A 12,159-nucleotide genomic window follows, 5' to 3' on the forward strand; every position below is an offset into this window, starting at 1 on the left:
TGTAAGATAAATTATAATCATTACAGCATCTTGCTTAGGTATTTATCTAAATGATTCTTAAAGCTTCGAACTGAACTACATTGCACTACCTGTGCAGGAAGTTTATTCCATTCATTAAATATACGGTTGGCAAAGTTGTTTCTACCCACTTCCAAATTGAATCTATTTCCGGACAGTTTGAGACCATTATTTCTTGTCTGATTCTCATTCAATGTGAAAATTTTGTCACTTTTGATGTTGTCAATTCCCTTTAAAATCTTAAAGACCTGTATCAAGTCACCTCTGAGTCTACGCTTTTTTAGGGAAAACAGATTCATGTGTTTTAGTCGATTTTCGTATGATTTATTTTTGATATTTGGAATCAGTTTTGTGGCTCGCCGTTGTACTTTTTCCAATCTGTCAATGTCTTTAATGAGATTCGGTGACCATACGGAAACAGCATATTCCAAATGTGGACGAACTAACGATTTATATAGCTTGTTAATGAGTGATGGACTTTTGAAATCAAAAGATCTCGCAATCAGTCCCAGAATCTTATTTGCTTTCTCAGAGGCTGAAATACACTGCTTGGATGATTTGAGGTCGTTACTGATAATTACGCCGAGATCTTTTTCATTATCCACTTTTGTTAACGAATTTCCAAATAACTTGTAATTGTACTTAGTTATTTTTACCTATGTGCATTACCTTGCATTTACTTGTGTTAAATTTCATTAGCCACTTTTCAGACCATTGTTGTAATTTATCTAAATCTTCTTGAATATCTAATTGGTTTGAGTGATCATTTGCCACTCCGCACAGTTTTGTATCACCATTTAAAACAACTCTCTGTTTTCGACCATTCAACCAATTACTAGTCCAACTTAATAGGCTACCACTTATTCCGTGTAAAGCTAATTTAGTAACTAGTCTTTCGTGTGGGACGGTATCAAAAGCTTTTGCAAAGTCTAGATATATCAAATCTATATTGTTTCTTTTGTCATAATTCGAAATAACTGTGTTGTAGAATTCGAGTAAGTTAGTCACGCAAGAATGTTTCCGTCTGAAACCATGCTGGCTATCATTTATCAAACGGTTACTTTCTAAATGATGTTCGATAGCATCTCCGATGATGGTTTCCATTATTTTTCCTACGATTGAAGTCAACCTTATAGGCCTATAGTTATTTGGTTTCTTTTTGTCACCTTTTTTGAATATGGGAGTAACGTTAGCTAGCTTCCATTCTCTTGGGACATCTCCGGATATGATGGATTTCTTGAAAATAATTTCTAATGGAACAACAATCTCATTTTTCAATTCCTTTAAGATTCTTGGATGCCAACCGTCAGGCCCTGGTGTTTTATTAACTTTGAGTTTCTCTATACACCTTTTAATTTTTTCTTTTGTTATATTTACCGTAGTGAGTAAGTTTACCCTAGACTATTCACGGGTTTCAGTTTGGAATTCACTTTGAGGTGTTTCGTTTACGAATACCGAGCTAAAATAATTGTTTAAGATATTACATATTCCTTTATTTGAATATTCAAGTTGACCGTCAGCAGATAATAGTGGACCAATGTGATTCCTAACAACCTTTTTATCTCTAATGTAACTATAGAATTCTTTGGGATTCTCTTTGGATTTATCAGCGATGTTTATTTCGTATTGTCGTTTTCTTTTTCTTATTGTCTTTTCTAAATCTCTCTGTATTGATACATAACTTTCATAGTCATTAGATGCACCCGAGCACTTATATTTCTTATAAGCCTGTCTCTTTTTAGCAATACTTTTTTCAGTTTCTTTGTCGAGCCACTTTGGGCGAGCCTGATTTGGGGGACGTCTGTCCTTAAAAGGAATATAAGTTTGGATCATCTTAGTGAGCGTATTTTGAAATATTTCCCACATCTGATCTACAGGTCTTTCGTTTAATTTTGCCTCCCAATCTGTAAGCTGAAGCTCCTGACGTAGTCCTATGAACTGAGCTTTACTGAAATTGGGTATTTTAGAAACACAAGTATCTATTCTAAAATTCTTTAGGAGTTTGAATCTAACTAAGTTGTGATCGCTATTTGCAACAGATTCACCTACTTCTTCATCAGTTACCATGCTTTCGCGGCTAGTGATCAAAAGCTCGAGTAAGTTTCCATTTCTTGTGGGTTCTTTTACATGCTGAATTAAGTAATTGTCACCAAGAAAATCAATCAAGCGACTACCTATATGGCCATGTTCAAGGGTCATCCAATCAATGTCAGTAAAATTGAAATCACCCATTATTAATAAATCCCGGTTGCAGAAACTAGACAGTTCTTGAAATAACAGTTTGTCGTCTGCTAATGATAATGTCTTTGGCCTATATATTACACCTATATTCATTTTTTTTTTTTTCATTTGTTTGGATTAACTCAACCCACAAACTATCATATGCATCCTGTTTCACTTTTTCTAAAGCACAAGCATGAACATTGTTTTTAACGTACAATAGAACACCCCCACCTTTCTTGTGGTTTCTATCCTGATGAAAGTGTTTAAATCCCGCAATATTAAATTCAGCTTCGAACTCTGTACCATTTAACCATGTCTCAGTTTTTCCTATCATATCGAGATTTTCGCTTTTGACATACGCCTGTATTTCTTGAAATTTGTTCCTAATACTACGAGCATTAAAGTACATGGTTTTAAGAAAGTCGTGATTATTTCTTTTTAACACATTTTGAGTTTCAATATCATGTCTTACATTATCATTTTGTTTTTTATTTACACCATTTTATATTGCGTTATTAATTAATGTCGTGGCGGGCGCGCTTCAGTGTTCGAGAATAGTGAATTTAGTGATTAGTGAGTGTCAAGATGTCAGGCAAGAGGACAGTGGAGGACTTTTTCCGCGTGGAGGCCAGCAGCAGTGATGTGACTCAGGAAAGGGAGCGGAACATTTCCGGGAGTTCGGGATCTGTGGACATCCCCATCATCTCCCGCTCGAGCTCCCTCATGTCCCTGGGCAGTGAGCCAGGGGACAGCCGCCCTGGCAGCCAGGCCAGTGACCAGGGAGACGTTGTGATTGCGGGTGGCTGCAGTATTTCGAGCCAGGAGCTGCAGATCATCAAAGACAAAATGGCCGCTCTGACAAACTATTACAAGTTGTCCCACGTGATCAGCACACCACAGCTGGGGACGTCCTGAGGCCAAAGAGGGCGTGCCTCAGTGAGGACAACTTTGAGCACCTGGTGTTTCTGAAGGGAAACCTCCACCTCCTCAAGCAGAAGTGGGGTGGATGAGGAGGATGAGGAGATGTTTTAAATTGTTGTATTTGTTTGTGGTGTTCTGCTGTGATAGTTTTGTTAATTTGTCTTCATTAAATGTTGTTATAAAGTAATAAAATGATAATTTTGGGTTCTTTAGTCTTTTATTAAGTAATATATGGTGTTTTAAGTGTAAAAAAGTTTTTTAAATGCATAAGTAGCAAAAATAGAGTATTTTTTTTATTTATCGCAGGAATTATTGCTTATCGCTTTAAGGTATCTTGGAAATTTATCGCTTTATCGGTATAGGACTAGCGGAAAAAATTATCGCTTTATCGTTATCGCTTTATCGCAAAATTTATCGCTGTCCACCACTGATAACTAGTATATATTTTCCATTTTTCAGGCCTTTTGTCTTTTTTCCATTTCATCCAAGCTTTATTTTTGTCTTTTAACTCCCTACATCTTTTGTTGTACCAACACTTTACATATACTTTTTTTTTCTTGGAACATACTTTTCCGACCTTTATAATTTTTTGTCAAAATACTTCCATTTCTCTTCTACTGTTGTTTCCTCCTTGTGTATCCTTTCCCAATCTGATTTTTGAAGGAATTCTCTTATTCTATCAAAATTTGTTTTTCCATACATCCATCTTCCCTTTCTATATTGTTCGTTTTTTTTACATGCATTTTTCCTCATTTAGTTCCAGTTCAACCAATATGTGGTCACTTTTACTTATCGGTATCTTATATTCAATCTTGTCCACTGTTTCGGGTTCTGATGTGATTATTAGGTCCAGTCTCGATGATTCTTCCTCATTTCTATACCTAGTATTCTCTTGTATCCAGTGCGTCATTGTATGTTCTATAATCATATCAAGTAGTACATTTCCCCATAGGTCGTCTCCACCCTTTACTGTTATCTCTTCCCAGCAGATTTCTTTACAATTAAAGTTACCCATTACAACTATTCTTCCTCCATCTTCCATTATCTTATTTAGTGTTATCCTTGTGTCTTCTAACATATTTTTGTGTTCTCTCTCTTCCCACGAAGCCGTTTCAGGAGGCACATAATTTACTACAAACTTCCTGCTCTTCCCATCCCTGTCCTCCACTTCCATCATAATCATCTCTACACTATTCTTTCCATATGTGACATTCTTCACATTTATATCCTTCTTAGTCAGGAACATAACTCCACCCCCTTGTTTTACCTCTCTGTATCTAATCCAATAATTACATGCACCATGCCCTACACTGTTGGGTGGCAGTGGACCTTTAAATTTTGTCTCCACAATTCCCATTATGTCAGGTTCTTTTTCCTTCAGGTAATCATTCAGTTCATTCAAGCATGTTATTAAGCCATTTATGTTTGTGTAAGACACTTTTAATTTTCTGCTACTTCCATTTTGTTCTCTGTTTCCCTTCCGTTTTTCTCTGGTATGGCCCATCTCCTCACTTTCATATTCACTACTCTCCAATAGAATTTCTCTTTTTCTGTCTCTGTTCTGTTCTCGTTTTTTCCCCTAGCTTCTTGTCTTTTCATTTTTCCTCCTCTCTTTCCTCTCCATTCATTTCTCTTTTTATCCATACCTTTTTATATTGTTGACTGCTAGTTTCCCTGTTTTTGCTAAGATATTTTCTGCTGTCGTTTGTGACCTGAATTTAATCTTAATTTGTCTGGTCTTATCTGTACTATATTTTCCGAGCCTAAACATCTCTTCAATTTGTTTCATGATTTCAGGTTCATCTTCCTGAAATAATTCTAGTAAACTGCTTTCTTTTTCTTTCTCCTCTTTGATTCTTGTGGTTCTATTAAGGTTATACTTCTCTTCCATTCCTAATATAATTATACATTTCTTTTTATCTGCTAAGTCTTACTATATTTTCCTTCTGTCTCATCACTTTGATAACTGAGTCTTCAGATTGTTCTTTCATTTGCTGTTTTATCATGTCAGTAAATGCAACTTTACTGTTTTCTTGGATCTTTTTCCAACCCTGTGCTTCTTTTGCTATGGCCTCTTTATTGTCTTTAATTCTATTGTCTTTAATTCCTCATTCTCCTCTTTTACTTCTTTTAACTGTCTTTTTAATTCTTCTATTTCTTTAGTTAAGTTTTTGTTCACCTTCTCTAGTTCTTCCAATTTTTCAACTCTCTGCGCAATCTTTGCTATGTTACCAAACCTACTCTCCCAATATTTGGGCATTGTTTCAAGTTTTTCCTCTAGTCTTGCTAATCGGGGGAGGTTGGTACCCCCCCCTCATTAAATCCCTGGAAATTATCATCTTCACCTTCCACTGTGCTGCTCTTATCTATACTTCTAATATTTACATTTCTGTTAATCCCTTCTTCTCCAAAATCCTCAGTCCTTAGTTTGTTTACAAGACGCCTGGCCTCCTGGACCAATTCCTCCCCTTCCTCATTTCCCTCAGTAATCCCTCCCCTTCTCCATTTTTCTCACCTTCCCACTACAACACGAGCTTTCCCCTTCCCTTTAAATACAATAAGGTACTTCCTTGACGTTGAGATCCACGTTAAACTTTATTTTCCTTCGGAACTCCAATCTTCGCCGTCCATCCGACGAAAGTGTGTGTGAATTTACCTAGTTGTTTACCTAGTTGTATTTTACGGGAAGGGGAGCTATGCTCGTGGATTCCCGGCTTCATATCTCATTTTATCTAAACTATTTCTAAATTCATGTATTGTTTTTGCACACACCACTTTCTCATCTAACTTGTTCCAACTGTCTATTACTCTGTGAGGAAAGTTGTTCTTTTTCAGATATCTTCTGTAGCTGTCTTTCTTGATTTTATTTCCATGTCCTCTTGTATTTCTATCATCCCAATTTATCAGATTCTCTCTATCAATAATTTCTATGCCTTTCATGATTCTGTAAATAGCTATCAAATCTCCTCTCTCTCTTCTTTGCTCTAGTGTCTGTAGTTCAAGTTTTGTTAGTCTCTCTTCATATGATAGTTTTGAGAGTGTTGGTGCCAATTTTGTAATTGCTCTTTGTATTCTTTCAAGTTTTTTATACATTTTTTTTTGTACTTGGTGACCACATCGTTGCTGCATATTCCAATCTTGGTCTTATCAGAGGGATTAGAATTTCCTCCACCATTTCTTCATCCAGGTATGTAAATGCAACTTTGATTGTTCTTGTTGAATTATAAGTTTCTCCAAAAATCTTATTTATATGTTTCTCAGGTGACATATTATTCATAACAATAACTCCCAGGTCCTTCTCATTTTCTACTTTTTTTATTCCTTCTTCTCCCAATTTATATGATCTAGTTATTCTGTTTTTGCTTTTTCCAAATTCCATTATACTACACTTTTTGGTGTTGAACTCCATTCCCACTTCCTACTCCATTCCCAGACTTTATTTAAATCACTCTGTAGTGACTCACAATCTTCTTCCGTGTTCACTTTTTTTTAATAGTTTTGCATCATCTGCAAAGAAACTCATATAACTTTCAATTTCTTCATCCATATCATTAACATATATAGCAAACATTATTGGGGCCAGAACTGTTCCCTGCGGAACACCGCTTATTACTTCATCCCATTTTGAGTGCTGGTTTCTTATCACTACTCTCATTTTTCTTTCTTGCAAAAAGTCTTCCATCCAATTTAGTAGTTTGCCCTGTATTCCTCCTTCAGTTTCTAATTTCTTAAGCAACTTCTTATGTGGTACTTTGTCAAAAGCTTTCTTTAGGTCTAGAAATGCACAGTCCGCCCATCCATCTCTTTCTTGTATTATATCTATTAGCCTTGAATAGAAACATATTAAATTGGTGACGCATGATCGTCCTTGTCTGAATCCAAATTGCCTTGGATTTAACACTGTTTTTTTTTTTCTAAATATTTTACCCATCTACTTTTGATCATTCTTTCACAAATTTTTGCTATTGTACTTGTTAGAGAGACTGGTCTATAGTTGGTAGGTTCTTCTTTATTTCCTCCTTATATATAGGTACTATATTTGCTTTTTTCCAATCTTCTGGAACTTTTCCTTCTTTCAAGGAACTATTTAGTATGCTATGTATTTTGTCTGCCAGTTCATTCCTGCATTCTTTCAATATCCAGTTTGCTATTTCATCTGGTCCATGCGATTTTCTGACATCAAGATTACTCAAGTGTGTTAATATTTCATTCTTTGTTACTTCTATTTCTTCCATAGGGGGGACTTTCTCTTTCCATTCGTTCTCTTCAGGTTGTATGTTCTCCCTTGTAAACACTGATTTAAAATGTTTGTTCATAATTTCCGCCATTTCAATTTCCTCAGTGTATTCAACTCCCTCTTGTCTTAATTTCTCCAAGTCTTGTTTGTTTTTCAGTTTATTGTTTACAAATCTGTAGAATAGTTTTGGTTGATCTTTACACTTTTCTATGATATCTTTTTCATATTTTCTCTTTTCCTCTCTGCACGTTTGTACATATTCATTTCTATAACAGGTATATATTTTCCATTTTTCAGGTCTTCTGTCTTTTTTCCATCTGGTCCAGGCTTTGTCTCTTTTGTCGTTTAACTCCCTACAACTTTTGTTGTACCAGCATTTTACATATTCTTTTTCTTGTTTTTGTCTTGGGACATACTTTTCCACTCCTTTTTTTGTAAATTTTTGTCAAAATATTCCATTTCTCTTCTACTGTTGTTTCTTCTTTGTATTTTTCTTCCCAGTTTTCCTTTTGAAAGAATTCTTTTATTTTATCAAAGTTTGTTTTTTCATACATCATTCTTCCTTTTCTATATTGTTCATTTCTTTTCATATATTTTTCTTCATTAAGTTCCAGTTCAATCAATATGTGGTCACTTTTACTTATTGGTGTTTTATATTCAATTTTGTCCACTATTCTAGATTCGGATGTAATTATTAGGTCTAGTCTCGATGGCTCTTCTTCATTTCTATACCTAGTGTTCTCCTGTATCCATTGTGTCATTGTATGGTCAGTAACCATCTCAAGTAGAGCGTTTCCCCATGAGCCGTCTCCACCCTTTACTGTCATTTCTTCCCAGCAGATATCTTTGCAATTAAAGTCGCCCATCATTACTATTTTTCCTCCCTCTTCCATTATCTTGTTTAATGTTATCTTTGTGTCCTCTAACATACTTTTATGTTCACTCTCTTCCCATGAGGCTGTTTTCGGGGGTACATAATTTATCACAAACTTTCTGCGCTTCTTATCTCTGTCTTCTACTTCCATCATTATCATCTCTACTGTATTCTTTCCATATGTGACACACTTCACGTTTATATCCTTCTTAGTCAGGAACATAACTCCACCCCCTTCCTTTTTCACTCTGTTTCTAATCCAATAATTATATGCATCATATCCTACACTGTTGGGTGGTAGTGGACCTTTTAATTTTGTTTCTACAATTCCCATTATGTCTGGTTCTTTTTCTTTCAAATAATCATTCAGCTCATTCAATCCTGTTATTAATCCATCTATATTTGTGTAAGACACTCTTAGTTTTCTGCCACTTCCATTGTGTTCTCTGTTTCCCTTTTGTTTTTCTCTTGTATGTCGACTTTCTTTAGTTTCATATTCACTCTCCAATAGAATCTCTCTTTTTCTGACTCCGTTCTTATCCGTTTTTTTCCTTAGCTTCAAGTCTTTTCTGTTTTTCTTCCTCCTTCCTCTTTAATTTTCCCTTTTTATCCATACCTTATATTTATTGTTCACTGTTGGTTGGTAGTGGACCTTTTAATTTTGTTTCTCAATTCCCATTATGTCTGTAGTTTGTGACCTGAATTTAATCTGGTCTTTGTCTGTACGTCTGTATTCCCCGGCCTGAATTTCTCTTCGATTTGTTTCATTATTTCTGGTTCATCTTCCTGAACTAATTCTAGTAAATTTCTTACTTTTTCATTTTCCTCTTTGATTCTTGTGGTTCTATCTGGGTTATGTTTCTCTTCCATTCCTAATATAATTATACATTTCTTTCTGTCTGCTAAGTCTCTTACTATATTCTCCTTCTGTCTCATCACTTTAATAACTGAGTTTTCAGTTTGTTCATTCATTTGCTGTCTGATTATGTCAGTGAATGCAACTTTGCTATTTTCTTGGATTTTTTCCAACCCTCCTTGTTCTCCTTATTATTCTCCTTTAAGACTTTATTCTCCTCTTTTACTTCTTTTAACTGTTTTTTTAATTCTTCAATTTCCTTAGTTAAGTTTTTGTTCGCCTTCTCTAGTTCTTCCAATTTTTCAACCCTCCGTACAATTTTGTTAACATGACCGAACCTACGCTTCAAGTCCTCGATCATCTTATCGACCTTCTCTTCTAGTCTTGTCAGTCGGGGGGGGGGGGGTCCCCCCCACCCTCTTTAAATCCCTGGAAAATATTCTCATCACTTTCTACTGTATTGCTCTTATCTACACTTCTAATCTTTACATTTCTATTAGACATTTCATCGTCGCTCAGCTGGTCGGGGGGCCGTTTGTTTACTTTTCGCCTGTCTGCCTGGGCCAAGTCCTCTCCTTCCTCATTTCCTTCCATTTCCCTCAGCAATCCCTCCCCTTCTCCTCTTTCCCTACTTTCCCACTACCCCACGAGCAATTTCCCCCCACCCTGTAAATACAATAGGCATTTCTCTTTGCGTTGGGATCCACGAAACTTCAATTTTCTTCAGAACGTCTTCTAAGCCGTCCGTTCGTTGAAGTGTGTGTGTGTGTGTGTCTGTGTGCGAGTGACTGAGTGGGTGATGTATATACATATATATATATATATATATATATATATATTTATATATATATATATACACACACACACACACACACACACACACATATATATATATATATATATATATATATATATATAAATGCATATATATATGTATATATATATATATATATATATATATATATATAGAGAGAGAGAGAGAGAGAGAGAGAGAGAGAGAGAGAGAGAGAGAGAGAGAGAGAGAGAGAGAGAGAGAGAGAGAGAGAGAATGAATTCACTTTTCTTCCCTCCCAAAAATTTCCCAGAGTAGAAACCAATAACATTATGCTCCAACAATGACCTTGAATAGCCTTCCTTCTCCTTGTGTAGTCAATTGTTAATTTCCCAATTGGAGGACTTGAAGAAGCATTGGTCATTGCGTCGACACTGATCTCTCCCTCGCGCGTGCGCAGGTATTTACCTACCTAGTTTATCTTACGGGAAGGGAAGCTATACTCGTGTGTCCCGTATTTGTATCCCGTAATTTCTAATTTGCGTGTGTGTTTCATTTAATTGCCTCATTCCGATACGAGTTATAAATATACCTGTACCACTCGACCCACAATCCCACTGAAATACATTTGAAATTGCCAAACCATTAGGCACAAGGGCAATTATTGAATGACGTTATTGAAATCACATTTTATTCACTTTTTGGAAAACCAGAGGTCAGTGTGAGGTAAATATTTGTCACCAAGTTCACCCAGAAATGAGGCCCCGGCAACTACAATTATTCTTCACCAAGATATACGCCGTGAACACCTTCCTTTAGTTTAAACAGACAAGCAATTTCTTTTCAACAATAACTTAATCTTGAAACACGCTGCAAAGCTGTAAATTTAATAGACATCACACAGCTTTTTCTACTAATTACAATAATGACAATACAATACTTATCCAAAACCTTTTGTTTGTTGTGAACGAAGTGTGACTTATCGGTAGAGGTTGTGTCTTGCATTCCTATGGCAGTTTAATTTCACCACTCACTGATTACGGCGCGTCGAGTATGATTCTTCAGCCTCAGGAGGCGGAGTCAAATTAATATTCACTTCACCAAAACAACAATCTTCAACTAATATTGCTCCAATGTCTGTGGGTATTTATACAATATGAAGATCCACAGTTCGAGTAACAATTGATAGAGGATAGACGCCCGCTAGTGTTATATGATTTTTTTAAACCTGAATTTTCTAGGGTCATGCTCTCAGCCTAATCATGTAACCACGGAGGTATGTATTCCGTGACATTAAACTGTGTCATTCTCTAATCTTAAACACAAATCGCACTTTATCCTTTTGTAGTTTCAACACTTTTACAATGCAACATTTATATTCCAACACTGATTCATTTAAGACTTCTACTTCACATGTTGCACTATTCGGCGTGAATTCCATTTAAAAAAAATATGAGAATAAATTTGATTAGTCCATTGTCTCGTATTCTATACATATACAGCATAAATTAACTAAAGAACATAAGAACAACATGGATGTAGAAAGAGAATAAAACAATGTCGACAGAGTGTAAGGGGACACCAGTGAATATAACACGACGTAGTGGTACTAGTGGTCTGAGAGGGAAGCCTCACCTAGCGCACGGAGAAAGATTAGGAGGTAGAGGGAGGTGGAACTAGATAGAGGAGAAAAAGGTGGAATGGGGAAGCGGGGAGGGAGGAAGAAAAATATCAATAATTGTACTGCATTACGTCACCAACACTTCAACATCGCTATTATTATTTAGGATAAAATCGCGTTCTCATGGGAAAGTGATATTCCTAAACTGCGAGAAAGTTGGGACGTACGAGAACGCCGTCAAGTGTATTCACCTTATTATTGTAGTACACAGAATGGATTGGAACAATACTCATGGGTCTCATTTATATCTCCATTTGTCAAGCTTTGCCGCTTCATTTATCTTGGTGACCTGGATTATTTCTTCTAACGACTTCTAAAAATTGATATATGTGGAAAGCTATGTTTCTAAGGATCCTTCAGTGTCTTCTTCCATTTTCTAATATAAAGTTTTGATGCTTTCATCGCATACTAAGAGACCATCTGCTTATCTTTCTAATTTTTCCTGCTCGAAATATCATTCTCATTTTACCACTCTTCTCTCATTCAATGCGTGCAGCCCCACCCCCCTAACTTCTCATGTGTCGTACACACCAGACTTGGGATAATTCTGGTTGCCGCTCTCTAATTCTATTTTATA

General features: G+C 36.0%; 1 protein-coding gene across 6 annotated transcripts in view; it reads right to left on the minus strand.

The window, feature by feature from the left end:
- The window catches only part of LOC143038369 (thioredoxin domain-containing protein 11-like), a 222,998-nt gene extending 211,741 nt beyond the window's left edge, over window positions 1–11,257 (minus strand). For 3 of the 6 annotated variants that reach the window (XM_076207440.1, XM_076207458.1, XM_076207467.1), the window contains exon 1: window positions 10,853–11,252. In XM_076207440.1, coding sequence (XP_076063555.1) covers window positions 10,853–10,906 — 54 coding nt within the window. In that variant the 5' untranslated portion in view covers window positions 10,907–11,252. Of the gene's footprint in view, window positions 1–10,852 lie in introns of all 6 variants that reach the window. The other 3 variants (XM_076207418.1, XM_076207429.1, XM_076207448.1) reach the window with 3 other exon arrangements.
- Between the last annotated feature and the right edge of the window lie 902 nt (window positions 11,258–12,159).

The sequence above is a fragment of the Oratosquilla oratoria genome, chromosome 2, assembly GCF_046742065.1.
Source record: "Oratosquilla oratoria isolate Oo_2021 chromosome 2, ASM4674206v1, whole genome shotgun sequence".
In the NCBI taxonomy this organism is placed as follows: domain Eukaryota; kingdom Metazoa; phylum Arthropoda; class Malacostraca; order Stomatopoda; family Squillidae; genus Oratosquilla; species Oratosquilla oratoria.